This window comes from Vipera ursinii, assembly GCF_947247035.1.
Source record: "Vipera ursinii genome assembly, chromosome: 2".
Lineage (NCBI taxonomy): Eukaryota > Metazoa > Chordata > Lepidosauria > Squamata > Viperidae > Vipera > Vipera ursinii.
This window is the reverse complement of record NC_139513.1, coordinates 160,630,511-160,645,161: the sequence shown is the minus strand read 5'-3', so window position 1 is coordinate 160,645,161 and position 14,651 is coordinate 160,630,511. Positions and strand designations below refer to the sequence as shown.

Here is a 14,651-nt window from a genome sequence, read left to right as displayed (position 1 = left end):
ACCAGATACCATATAGCCCAACCTTTACAACATGGTGGCTTCTAGATGTCTGGGGACTGTATTTCTTGGAATCTCCCAGCAAGTCTGAAGATACTGTTATAGTACTGCTGAAGCTAAACAAGAAACAAGACGGGAAACCACAAGAAATACAGGTTAAGGATTGGTTTCTTCAAGGGATGGTTGGAAAGTACACAAAATAGGAAACTGGGTGAAAGCAAGCCAGTTAAACTAAAGGTGGGACATATAATCAGATTTGGGAAGGAAGGAAGGAAGGAAGGAAGGAAGGAAGGAAGGAAGGAAGGAAGGAAGGAAGGAAGGAAGGAAGGAAGGAAGGAAGGATACATGGAGGAAAATAAGCGTGAGAGATCTTTTGTTTTAGAAAATACACAGAGTTACACTGGGCTAGAAATATTTGATAATTCTTTTTTCTGTAGTTTAATTGTGTTTGATTGTGTTCCTATTTGGGAATCTACGAGGGAAGCCTTGGTTGAAAACCGTAGAACTTCACATGTTGAGAGCTTAAAACGCTTGAATTTCTCTCTTCCTTGCTCCCACCCATAACTAAAGGTCTGTTTGTAAACCCAAAAGGCTCCAGTTACATTCACCAGCAGCCGGGCAACTCTGGAGGTCCCCCTGAGGTCATCCCAGTTCACCTTTGCCTCTTGAATCATGCCTTCCCGCCAACCCCAACCCCCCCCCGTTAACTACAGCTGTCCTTGTTGCTGTCATCCTCTGAGTGAACGTGGCCCTTGAGAGCGAACAGCCCTTGGCCATCCAATCCTTCTCTCCCGGAATTCAACTGAGACGGAAGCCAGAGACTTTGTGACAATTGCTGTCTCTCTCTCCAGCAGTTCCCTGTCTCCTCCCTCCTGCCATGTCAGCTTGCCTGACAAACGAACTATCTGTTGTGGGGGGGGGGGGGGAGGATCCCAGCCTGAAAGCAAAGAGAAGCCAAATGACCCCTCCATCTTCCCCCAGCAAGTTCTCCGCTTCAGTTTCTGGGGATAGTCCAAAGCTGACAGAGAGGCTGCAGCCCACAGATAGCACAGGTTGTATAGAAAGAAGTTCGTACAATGTATCTTTACGTATGGGTGCATTGCACACCCAGACACCCATCTATGAAACCCTAGTGCCAGGGAATGAGGTTACCAACAGGGAAAGGCTGCATCATTGGTTTATGAGGAAAACTGGCTAGAAGCTCCTTGTATGCCAGACTGTCTGGGGAAAAATAATGAAGTCAGGATACCCAGAATAAGGAGAAAATTCCTGACAGTCAGAACAATTAATCAGTGGAACGACTTGCCTCCAGAAGCTATGGGTGCTCCATTACTGGAGGTTTTAAGAAGAGATTGGACAACCATTTGTCTGAAATGGTATGGGCTTTCTCGCTTGAGCAGGGGTTAGACTAGAAGACCTCCAAGGTCCCTTCCAGCACTGTTATTCTGTTAACTAACTTCAATCACCTCTTTTTTTGAAGCTGATTACTTGGACATGCATTATGCATTATGCAAAAATGCATGTCAGTAAAAAAAAGCTTTGAGTAAGCTTTTTAATCTCAACTTTGTGGTGAAAGAGAAAGAGTGGGCACCTATGTTCTCCTTTTTCAGTGGTTGTAACACCTGGTGGTCACTTCCACATGTGAATAGCCATTAGAGTTTTAACCCCATCTTAAGCACTCTGGCAGTTCAACCTGCAATTAGTGCAGGTTCGCATCGCACCAGGCTCAAGGTTGACTCAGCCTTCCATCCTTCCGAGGTAGGTAAAATGAGGACCCAGATTGTTGGGGGCAATAAGTTGACTTTGTAATAATGCCGCTTGGGGTGTGTGTGAAAGCCCTAATAAGCAGGCATATACATAGAATGAAGGCTACTGCTAAGCTTGTAAGCCGCCCTGAGTCTTCGGAGAAGGGCGGGATATAAAAGGAATTAAAATAAATAAATAAATAAACTGGAGCTCCCATGAATGGCGTAAAAGAGCACTCATTTTAGTTATTTTCCTTTTATTCCTCTCTTCCCGATGCACATTGAGGCACGAGACAGGGAAAATATTTTTTTTCCCCTTTCAAAATTAATAACCCTCCATGCAGCGACTACACTGAAGAAGAAGGCCGGGTTTTCCTCCACTAGCTAGGAATATGCTGCGGATTCAAACAATGAGCAGTTTGACAAAACTAATAAGTAGAAAGAGGGTGAAGGGTCTAGATAGGGGAATAAGGGTGGGATAGAGGCAGTTGATCCCACAAAATGCAATCGTCTGAAAGGACTGGATTCCAGAAAGAGGTGGTAACTAGTTTTCTTTCATAGGAATGTGAGGTTCTTGGTATTTTATCATCCCAAGCAGTGACCCATATAACTTATGGAATAGAGCAGCTTTTCGGCAAGAAGCCCAGTAATGAGCACACACATATATCTATCCAGACATAGAGGGAAATGGCCCTGATGTTGCAATAGCATCCCCACATCTACAGCAAATAGCTTTAAAAGTACCCTCCGTAACAGCTCAGCAGTAATTAAGATTTATCTTTGGTTTTGTCCCTTCGTTTTTTTGCAATCAGTGTTCAGGAAATTCTTGCACTTTAAATCGGGGAATTCATGCAATGTGTTCAGAACTTATAAACAGAGATACCTTTGCTGATGTCAGAGTATGTCTCCTGTTTATCTTTCTTAAGAAATCAGACTCTACATGGGGACAAACAAACAAACTGGAGGGGAATCTTGAGAAGGGACCAAATGACTCATCCCTAGCAATCTTATCAGGTATTTCCATAAAATCCTAGCAAGCTGAAATGTGAGTGAGAGGGAACTCCAAGATACCCCGAGCATAGAAAAATCTGAAAGTACATATCTTCTTTTTTATATGGCTATGACAAAACAAAACAAAAATCAGTTACAAAATACCAGCCATTTTGTTGCCATGAGTAAATAAAAGCAATGGAAGTAATCACATATTATAGGAACAATCAAACGACTGTCTTCCAGATATTTGGCAGTATATCTCCTAAAATTCCTGTTCCTGCTGGCCAGGACTTATGGAAGATATAGTTCAAGGCATCTGGAAACCAGATGGTTCCCTCGTTCCAGCTTCCATTCTCTCCTCTTTCCCTTTGTTTCCACTCGCCTCTCACTTGGGTTGCCTTTTTTCCCCCCTACTGTTGAGTTTTAGCTGCTTCAGAGCCTCCTAACATCCTGCAGTGAACTCAGAAGCAGATCAATAAACATAATGCTTTCCTCCTTCAAAGTGGGACCCTCAAAGAGCAGCCTCAGAAGTGGTTTAAAATGTTTTTGGAAGCAAAGTGAAACTTGGGCAGGCAGCAGTCTGCCCTGAAGAACGACAGCATAGGTTGTGACATATGGTAGAGAAGGGTGGCACGCAATTCCAGCTGAGGACCAACAGACCCACACAAGGAACGGAATGTCATCTGGGGGAGTTCTGCTGCTCCTTTGCACCCTTGAGTGAGCTTTTGCGATGTGGGCTTAGAAGAAATGAACATGTACACTCTCCGAATGTAGGATGAATTAAACAGGATACGGTACCAAATATGACACACGCACATACACACACACACACACACAAAAAAACGGCCAAAGGTTCCATTTTGGGCACCCAAACAAATGTTTCCCAGCACTCACCTTGGCTTCACATTTTTTATGGCTTGCCATTTTGCACACTGCAAGAGAAAGAAAGAAAGAAAGAAAGAGTTCAGATCTTGGGCAACTGTAAACATGAACACCTTCTGATGCTTTGATCCCAAGTACAGGGTAGTCCTCAACTTTTAACAGCAGTCTGTTTAGTGGCTGTTTGAAGTTACGACAGCACTGAAAAAAGTGACTGATGATCATTTTTCACACTTACAACCGTTGATGCATCCCCAGGGTCATGTGATCAAAATTCAAATGTTTGGCAACTGACTCATATTTACCACAGTTGCAGCGTCCCGGGGTCATGTGATCCCTTTTTTTTGGCCACTTTCTGACAAGCAAAGTCAATGGGGAAGCTGGATTCACTTAACCACCGTGTTAAGTGAATTTAATAACCGCAGTGATTCACTTAACAACTGTGGCAGGAAAGGTTGTAAAATAGGGCATAACTCACTTGACAAATGTCTCACTTAGCAACAGAAATTTTGGGCTCAGCTGTGATCGTAAGTCGAGGATTGCCTGTATTTTGCTTTTTACAGAGCAATTCTGTAAAGCATGCTGGGTGAAGCTACATTGCAAGCATGGGGTTTTTTTTTAATATCCTCGCTGTTGTCCTTTTTCTTATTTTATTTATTTATTTTTATTATGCAGTGAAATCCATAATAAAAAACACCCAGATTAATGAAAATGGCAATCCTGGTGGGCACTACTATAAAGAAGAGTGAACCAAAGCTTTGCCTTCACAAAGCCCTTTTTCTGCACAATATAAGGAATACAAATGAGCCAACGGCAGAAAAACATCCTACCTCTGCACACAAGCCCTTGGGCTTCTATGGATTCCTTGCAGACTATACATGCCTTTTTCTTCTTCTTAAAAACCTTCTCTTTGAAGTTGTGAGGCTCCAACACCTTCCCAGGCTGAAATGACAAACAAGGGCAGAAATGTGGGTGGTGCATCATTTTTTTTTTTTTGCATAGACCAATGGAGGCAGCTTCCCACAGACACACTTGTGCGATGCCATCATGAAGCTTTCACCAACACGAGGCTCTCCAGTACGTGGAGATGTCAATTTCCAGAATTCCACATGGCAACTGCACATCAAATTTCTGACATACTGAAAAGAACTTTTTTGTGTGTGTGTTTTATACACAAGACCCCTTCTGAACATTAACTCTCATCTTACACTCAGTATTGGAAAAGGCCCCAAAGACTTGCCAAATTCATGTCCGTCTCCAACAATTTGGATATTCTTCCAATCCGGAAAAGAGTAAGAGTAAGAGTGAAGTTTATCTGCTAGGGTTCCCTTACTTATTTTGAGTAGATATGGATTGTGGTACATTATAATCAATGAAAGACAGACAGTATTATGAGGACAGGTTGATGAGGTTGGAACAATTTAATTGGGAAAAAGAAAACTAAAGAGAGTATCAATATATTTCTATTTTATTATCTACATTATTTGTAATTTCTCAGGGCCTTAGTCTTTCCTTTATAATGTACATACTGGCACATCAAGCTAAGAAAGGTAATTGAAAATAAATTCGGGATTTGTTTGCACAACACGGAATTAACTTTCGCATATTTCACAAGATCCAGCAGTAAGAACCAGCTTAGACGCCTCTTTTGTTTTTTTTAGGATTAAGCACATTCATAGAGGTCAGACCTACCAACTACTATTAACCTTGTCATAAAATAAAAGGCCCTGTGAAAGAGATAGTGTGTCTCCAACAGCCATAAGCGACAGGGAATTGATTTCTCCATCCTACTTCTCCCTCTTTCTAAAAGTATTTGTTGCTCAACCTCTGTTGGAACAAGTCAGAAAGATGCAGCTCAATTATATCTTAGCCATTATAACTGTATTTCTGCTCAACAATTATAACAGCCCATGACTAGAGGAGTAGTTCTAAAACCAAAAGGATATATTTTACTTTTAAGCAGTACATGTCTTTCACAGATGAAGCATTAACATGTGTGAGAGCCTTAGTTTGTTTCAACTATGGTTTACTAAAGTACGAACTATAGTCAGTTGATCAAATGCAACTAAACCAGACATCATGGATTATAGCCCCAGCTAGATAAGGCACTAGGCTAGAAAGACTGTGCTTTCTAGTTCCACCTTAAGCATGAAAGTTGGTTGGGAGCTCTTGAGTTAACCTCTCTTTCTCAGCCCAACCTATGTCACAGGGTTATTGTGGTGGGGAAAATGGGAGGAGAAAGGAGTACAATATTAAATATGTTCCCGGCCTTGACTTATTTATAAAAATAATAATAAAGGCAGAATAAAAATTTAATAAATAAATACTGTATTACACTACTTTAACTAAAATTGCTTAATAACTTTGAGACAAGTTTCATGCAGCATACTGAAGTACATTTCATGATTCATCATTCAGTGTTACATTAACCCATCACAATGGGCCAACACAAGCCAACTCTATCTACTGTGGTGTGATGCAACATGTGAACACAATCTCCCTTACAACTTTTTAAAGATGGTGCTTGCACGCAGCAGTTTATTGAAATGGGTATAAAAAAACACACCCATGTGTGCGTATACATTCACACTCGTGCATATACATATTGCCTAATTATGTCAGAACTTTTTTTTTAAAAAAAAATGAAGCCGTCAATTAAAATCAAATCAAAGCTATAGCTCTATAGATCTCAAACTGACCCATCAAACTGAAATTTGCTTAGCTAAATCCATTGATGAGTGTTTGTTCTATAATGTGCAAATTCTTGCAAAACACAAACTCAAAATTAATCCACTCTCTTGAGAAGGAACAGAAGATGACTGAGAACATTGTGACATGCCAAACAACAATAACAACTGTGCTGAACATTTCTCCACAAAATGCAAGCCTTGCATACACCCGCCACAAATTTCAAGAATGTGCGTGCTAAGGGTTCATGAGATAAATCTTCTTGAAATGCTGGGTGCCAGGTCAACAGCCAATGTTCTGTTGGAAGCAGCTACATATAAACCAGATTAATGTATTTTCTCAAACTAAACAAACAGAATGAACAAGAGCTGCTGTTTTTCTCCCTATTTAAGACTTGGGAGAAGGTGAGGGAAGGCAATAAACAGTTTTAACCTTAGCCTGAGGTTCATTGCCTCTGTACACGTATTTGGTGGCACAATCGTAATTTTTATTTAAAGGACAAATGAACTGACAACCCTTTGCAGAGTTTTAAGGAGTCTTGCTGATATGATGTCAGGTACGGTTATCAGAGGGACGCGGTGGCTCAGCGGGCTTGTCGATCAGAAGGTCGGCAGTTTGGCGGGTCGAATCCCAAGTGCCGAGTAACAGAGTGAGCGCCTGTTACTCGTCCCAGCTTCTGCCAACCTAGCAGTTCGAAAGCACATAAAAATGCAAGTAGAAAAATAGGGACCACTACGGTGGGAAGGTAACAGCGTTCCGTGCGCCTTTGGCGTCTAGTCATGCCAGCCACATGACCACGGAGACGTCCTCGGACAAGCGCTGGCTCTTCGGCTTTGAAACGGAGATGAGCACCGGCCCCTAGAGTCGGAAACGACTAGCACGCATGTGCGCGGGAACCTTTACCTTTACCTTACCTTACGGTTATCAGACATCCAACAAACATTAGGATATGTCCCCCTTATTATCCTCATGTCATCTATCCTGCAGGAATAACTTTAAAATGAAATATTGTTTGGCATTTTGAATATCCTGGGGTTTGGGGGGAGAGCAGGGACCACTTGCATAACATTTAACATACATTTCTTAAATAAATGTAGTTATTCTAACTTTTGTGTACTGCAGCTAGACAGACTCCGCAGCCTAGATGTATGTTATTCCCTAATTCCAGCCCCTGCAGATCTATGATCACGGCAGTCTGTAGATCACGTAATGAGTCATATTATTTCTATAATGGTGAAAAGTGTGCCACTGTCGATGCTATATTGCCGTAGCATTTGTTCTTGAAAAGATGTATTTGTCTGAAAAATATTATAACTGGAAAACCTGCCTTTCTGATGCTAGAAAAAGTAATTTCATATACGTATAGACCCAAGTACATTTTTTTTGCAGTTTTTCAGTGAAATAGTTGTTGCAAATGCCAAGAAAGATAAACAGTTAGTGGCTCCTCCTTTGCCCTCCTTTCTCATTGTCCGTGTCCTCCTTTGCTGATCAGATACCTGATAACTCTGGGAACAGGGCTTTCTGTCTAGTGGCACTGTAGTTACAGAATACGATGTGCAGAGATGTTGCTCCGATGAGTTTCTTCTGAGCAATCTTTTAAGGTTTTAAGGCAATGAAGATGAGAATGTAACTACAGGCCTGCAGGGCAATGAGGCTGGTTATCACCATGACTCCTGCCAAAGTAGCTAGAAAGAACTATTTAGAGTGGAAGAGAAGATCAATCTGAAACCAGAAGACTTTGGCTGTGCTCTGGGGATAATAGGAAGGCTGTGTCATGAGGTCATGTCCTTTAGGATTAGTGAGGTTCAACTGCAGCCTGACCATCGACAGTATTGCTATTTTGGCAGGTCCATTTCAGTCCACTTCCAATGATCTGAATCATGGATTTTATTTATTTATTTATTTATTTTAATTCCATTTATATCCCGCCCTTCTCCGAAGACTCAGGGCGGCTTACAATTTGACTTCCTTTGCAGCCCCCATTGTTTATTTTTTTCATTGAGCTTTTTCCACCATGACTCCAAAGTCCCATTCCTGGTCAAAAACTGCCAGCTTAGATCCCATCACTGTATTTGAAAAGTCGGATTTTTATATTTTTTTAATGCAGTCACTTTGTACTTGCTTATATTCGATTGTCTTTGTTTGCAAAGCTCTTTGCGGAAATTGTTCTGTAATTTTCTACAGTCTGACACCAATACCCTTGTCCAATTCATTACTTGCTGCCTATACACCATTGCATAAACAAATTAAAAATAATGGTCCTAATAGATCTCTCCTCATGGGGATCTCTCCTCATGTTGAAAATGGCCCATTCCTATCGTCTATTTCCTGTCCTTTAGCCAGTTACCAATCTACAAGAACACCTGTCCTTTTATTCCATGACCGCTGAGTGTGCCAGTGGTGAGGGATTTTGTCAAAGGCTTTTTGAAAGCCTATAACGTTTGTTGACCTATCCCTGTCAACACACTTGTCGACATTCAAAAAGCAAATGCCATGGTTGTTCCATTTTAGCAAAGCTGATTCTTCTGGATCTTTGATTATTTGTGCATTACCTCTATTTTACTAAGAATTAATGTTCAGCCACATTATATTATATATATTATATTTATTAAACTTATATACCGCCCTTCTCCCGTAGGACCCAGGGCGGTTCACAAGGCAATTAAAACAACATTACAACACAAAAATTAATACCAATTAAAATAGATTAAAATTTCCTTAATTAAAATCTAAAACCCCTATAACTCTGATTAAAAACCCAATTACAATAAGTTAAAAAATTAAAATTCAGATCCCCCTGAAAGAAACTGAGCTTCATTGCTTGCTGCTGTTTTCCAGTTCTTGGCAACAAATCTTAAAGAGAAGCTGCAAGCAACTTCAATATTTTAATTCTTTAGGAAACCTAAAAACGGATGGATGTCTCCTAGAGTCATGAATTATTTATTTTTCACGTGTCAAGTTTATAACTGTAATCTATGGTTATCTTATTTTGCCTTAATTCGTATGATTCCATCCCTGGAAAACTTCAGCTCAATGTGTAAATAATTTCATGTTACTTTAACTTAGAATCAGTTGATAGAGAAGATTATTCCCCCTCTTAAGTTATAGAAATGCTATTATTACTCTGAAATTCCAAATCTCTTTTGGGGATACATGGAAAGTAAGACTGGGAAATCGCTCTCATTTCTTGCCCATTCTTTAAGCAACTTACCTCAATCATTATTGAGCAATAATAGTCACACCTTGTAGTATGAAAGGCTCCTAAATGCCAAACCAAAATTGATGTAATATGCAGAGCTTGGCATGCCTACCAGACACAAACACACCCCAAGGTTACAAGGAAATTTTGGTTTTTGTAGTATAAATTATGCAAAATTTTGCAATCTGATTTTGCCTAGTTCCCTGCTGTTCATTCATTTCGGTTCTTTGTTCACGTTAACTGAATTTGAAAGTGTGTAACTGTACAAATGCATGAACTCTGTTATTTTAATTGAAATTTGAATTGTAATTGTGGCCAGTTGTGACCAATATTTTCTTGATTAAAATGTACATCTTTGCAACTGAAAGGACTACACACATGAATGCAAAGTAGGATTTCCTGGAATAGTCCTTTCTTTTTTCCCTACATCCCATTCTGCAATTCATCAGCCTTTGTTCAGAACAATACCTTTGACATGTTTTTTGATTCATTTATTTGAATCAAAGTTGCAAAAAAATAATAATACAAAAAACCCTCCGATCAGAAATAAAGAATACTTTGATCTTGACATGGAACTTGAAAATAACAATTACTTAGAAACGCCGATGGTTGAAATTTACATAAAGCTAACAAGAGAAATTACATTCAAATGAAATGGAATGAAACAGCTACTAGTAGTAACAGAAATTACATTAAATTAAATTCCTCTTACACGGATGGATTTACATAGCTTTTTTCCAACAATCCCTTTCCATCCCAGTCCAATTTATTTGACTTAAAAGATGAGATATCTTCCAGCTCTTCCCCTATTTTTAGTTTAAATTCTGAAGCTACTTAGATAAACCAGAAACAAAACAGCAGTCCTGATGGAAACAGAGCTGCATTCCAACTGCAACTCTCAAGCCCCCACCCAAAAAAATGAGAGAGAGAGGGGGGGGGGTTTTCTGGAATGCTGCTCTATATTATCATGCAACTTCAGAAATTGAAAGCTCATCAAAACCATGATCAGCATTCTCACCAATAATTCCACCAGCCTCTAGGCTTACTCAAACCAAATGGTGACCACAGTAACAACAGGACAGGTTTTGAAACACTGATACACCTCTCAACCTTTCACAGATGAATGTAGGAACATACCTGTAATTAACACACATCCGATTCTCACGGCAGCCTTGTTCTATATTCCAGTGGTAGATGTTGCTGAAGAATGGACTCTGCTGTATATTTGTTCTACTCTAGCCTGGTCTCCATTATTTGAAAAAAACAAGAGTGATTTAAAAAAGAACCGAAGGCTGAATCTAACCTCACAAAGGAATTGGTGATGGAGCAATTGTGCTACAACAAACTATTAAATCTTTTGGCTCTATTTAGAAGGAAAAATAAGCAAGGGTATCATGAAATTATACATGGTATGGAAAACCTGGGTATGAAACGATTTCTTCTTTTGTCATAATACTTGGACTTCTAAGTGAATAGTGAAGAATAAGAGTGAGCGCCTGTTACTTGTCCCAGCTTCTGCCAACCTAGCAGTTCGAAAGCAGGTAAAAATGCAAATAGAAAAATAGGGACCACTACGGTGGGAAGGTAGCCTTTGGCGTCCAGTCATGCCAGCCACATGACCACGGAGACGTCCTCGGACAAGCGCTGGCTCTTCGGCTTTGAAACGGAGATGAGCACCGGCCCCTAGAGTCGGAAACGACTAGCACGCATGTGCGGGGGAACCTTTACCTTTACCTTTTAATTCAGAGAGCCAGTTTGGCTGGTATACTAGTTGAGACACCAGGCTAGAAATCAAGAGGCCGTGATTTTAGTCCCACGTTAGGCATGAAGCTAATTGGGTGATCTTGGGCCAGTCCTTCTCTCACAGCTCTGGAAAGAAAGTAAGGCTAAAGTACTGTACTTCTGGAAATCCTTATCAAGACAACTGCAGGAACTTGTTCAAGCAGCCACCAGGAGTCAAAAAGGACTAGAAAGCATACAGACATTTCTTCATACAATGCACAGTTAAATTAGGGACTTCTCTACAAAAGGAGAGAAGCAACCTAGAACTAAGGAGAAACTTCCTAACAGTTAGAACAATTAACCAGTGGAACAACCTGCCTCCAGAAGCGGTGAATGCTCCAACACTGGAAGTTTTTAAGAAGAGACTGGACAGCCATTTGCCTGAAATGGTGTAGGGTTTGCTGCCTGAGCAGGGGGTTGGACTAGATGACCTCCAAGATCCCTTCCAACAACAACCTTCTTCTTCTTCTTCTTCTTCTTCTTCTTCTTCTTCTTATTATTATTATTATTATTATTATTATTATTATTATTATTATTTGAAGATTACAACTGATTTCCTACTGATTCAGAGTGGCAAACATTCTTCGTTATCTAACTATGGCAACCGTTGTGAGAAAGAGTATTTGGGAGGCCAAAAGAATGAATTTTGGTGTGAAAGAACTTTTAAACTGGGGTTCTGGTAGTGATCATAAATGCTGACTGGCTAGGTGCTCAGGGCTTCCCGTGCTTGAACTTTCATTTAGCACCTGATTTCTGATTGTTGAATCAGAAGTTCTGATAAAAAGATTCACAGCAGCTTAGATCCACAAACTGGATGTCTTGTCCAACCTGGGACCACAAATCCTAGAACTGATAACCATTCACTGGCCATATAGGGTAGCAATTCGGGAAGTTGCCTTCCTAAGACTCCATTCCCCAACCATCTTCCCTCCCCACCTGTGTATTTCAACTCATATAATTCCCAGCCATCACAGCCAAGGTGAAGAATTCTCGGTGTTGAATCATGCACACCAGGAGGGCATCCATATTGGGGGAACTCTATCACCAAACATCTGGAGAGCATCAGGTTGCGAGAAGGCTAATGTACATCAAGTCTTGCCAGATTCGGGAGTCAAACAGAGTGCTTGTGGGAAAAGCCAGCACGATATAGACCAGAAAGACCTAAATTAAAATTCCCATTCACCCACAAACAAGAATCCTACTGCATGGGGGAAAACCCTACCTCTGACCTTGGAGATTCTTAAGCTATGCCTACGATCCAGTCATAATGGTATGTCAAAAAAATAACAAAAACAAGAAGTTGCTCAGCAAACATTAGAAACATTTCTAAGCCCTTCTCTGCCTCTGCTTCAAGATGAATGCCCATTTGCATTCATTCCTTCTGATTTTTGCTTTTGGCTAGGTTTCTTGGTCATACCACCTGTTCAAGATTTATAGTTGCAACAATGAGGATAGACAGGATTAGCAAACTGGGGTCTGCTCTCTGCTGGGGACAGTGGTGACATGGCACACCTCACATTCTCAGCTTCCCTTAATTATTTCCTAGGGCTCTGCTGAAAGTAAACTAGGGGGAAAATAGGAATTTTGATATGCTATTTTGAGCTTTTTTGGAGGAAAAAGCAAGATGCAAAGTGATTACTGTTGTGTACTGGGTTCGTTGTGCAGGAATGAAGACGAGGCGAGTGAGTTCAGCAAACATCATGGTTTATTGCTTGCAGGATCTGAACTGGGGAACAGGGCTGCAGATGCAGCAATTTATATCCTGGCCCCTAGGCGGCGGCCAATAGGTTTGAAGCAACCTATTGCCGCCCTAGGGGCAACCAATAGCAGCGCTGGAGACAGGTTGTCTGAGGAGCTGGGAGCCGTTAGCTAGCTTCCCTGCTCAAACAGCCTTCCAGCAATTACCACGTGGTGTTCTCTTAACAAAGCAAGCCCAATACATTACAATTACATAACAGACAAGTCTACCCCCTACTAAACAGAGGCGGAAAATTCTTTTGTGATAAACAGAAAAACGAGAAACGAGCCCCTCCGTATGCCAGATCTTGCTTGAAGCCACAGGCAACTCAATGGAAGGAACACAGCTGCTAGTAGGAGAAAGTATCCCAAACAAATGATTGATTAGATGGCTTGTTCAGGGTTGGTAGCAAGAGAGGAGAAGCAACGAGTCTTTACAAGAAAATGTTTTTTTCCCCCTGCAAAAGTTCTAAACAGAAGCAAGAGCAATGCCAACCAGCAAGCCTTATAATAAGGGTGAGGTTGGGAAGAGGGCAGGCACCCAGCCCTGATGACACAAGGGCTGCAAGGACAGAGCTACCGGTAGGAAAGTGGCCTGAACAGGCTAGCAATCAAGAGATTTTGTGGGATATGTAGTTCTCTCCTTGCAAGGAAAGGAAGACAAGACCAAAGGGCGCTCTGTATGAAACTGTGTGTACACAAGGCCTAGTGAATGGAGCATTCAGCCAGGGCCCAGCATGGCAGCAGCCTTAACTATAAATAGCTATGAATTGCGCTCTTTGTTACTGATCCTCTTGCTGGGAGAACAGCAGAGACGTTACAAGTCAGGAAAAAAAGTCATGGAAGATTCTTTCCATATACGATTTCTGCAGTGATATTACCATAAGCACAGAGATGGAAAGATTTGATACACTCACTATGGAGGAATGGTGGCTGAAACTGACCAATTTTGCTGAAATGGAGAAATCGACTTCTTTGATTAGAAAAAATATATTATCTACATTTATTGGCGACTAGAAGCCTCTTACGGGCTTTAGTCTGTTCAAATGCAAACTTACAAAATAGAAAGGAAAGTGGGAAAAATGGCTGTCAGACCATTTCCCTCTCTCTATACAGTATATATGTCCCATCTTGTAGACTACATTTTCATTAGTCCAGAGAAAGTGCATTTGTTTGGACAAGATATAATTCCTCTTTCATTCGTGAAGAATTCAAGCTATCGAAGTTTTTATGTCTTCTCAAGCCTTCTGATAATTTGCTTGGAAACGCCAGCGAAGAGTTCTTGCTCTTTTCCCTCTGTGTGGTCAGCAGTAGAGGGTCTGCCAAGAACCTTTCCAACTGACCAGCTTGTTTGGGACATAGAGCAGCAAACTCTGACCAAGATTCCTGGCAGTTCACATTGGTAGACCAATGGCTTAAAAATCACATTGCAGACAACTTAAAAATCAGGCCTAGAGCTTACTATGAGCAATATGCTGAGGGGATGCTCCAATGTGGACCTTTGGTGGTGGTGTGGGGGGGTGGGAGGAAGAGACGTCAGACTGAATGTTACAACCTACTATTCCCATTTTTATGGATTGACCCAAAGCTCCCTGATCTTTAGCACTGTTTCAACAGAGGTGGTTAAAGAG

General features: G+C 41.0%; 1 protein-coding gene across 3 annotated transcripts in view; it reads right to left on the bottom strand.

The window, feature by feature from the left end:
• TNS2 (tensin 2) overlaps positions 1 to 14,651 on the bottom strand; it is a 167,497-nt gene that overhangs the window by 82,026 nt on the left and 70,820 nt on the right. For all 3 annotated transcript variants that reach the window (XM_083356192.1, XM_083356193.1, XM_083356194.1), the window contains exons 2-3: positions 4,445 to 4,556; positions 3,630 to 3,667 (exon numbers count right to left, since the gene is read on the bottom strand). In XM_083356192.1, coding sequence (XP_083212318.1) covers positions 3,630 to 3,667; positions 4,445 to 4,556 — 150 coding nt within the window. The remainder of the gene's footprint in view (positions 1 to 3,629; positions 3,668 to 4,444; positions 4,557 to 14,651) is intronic.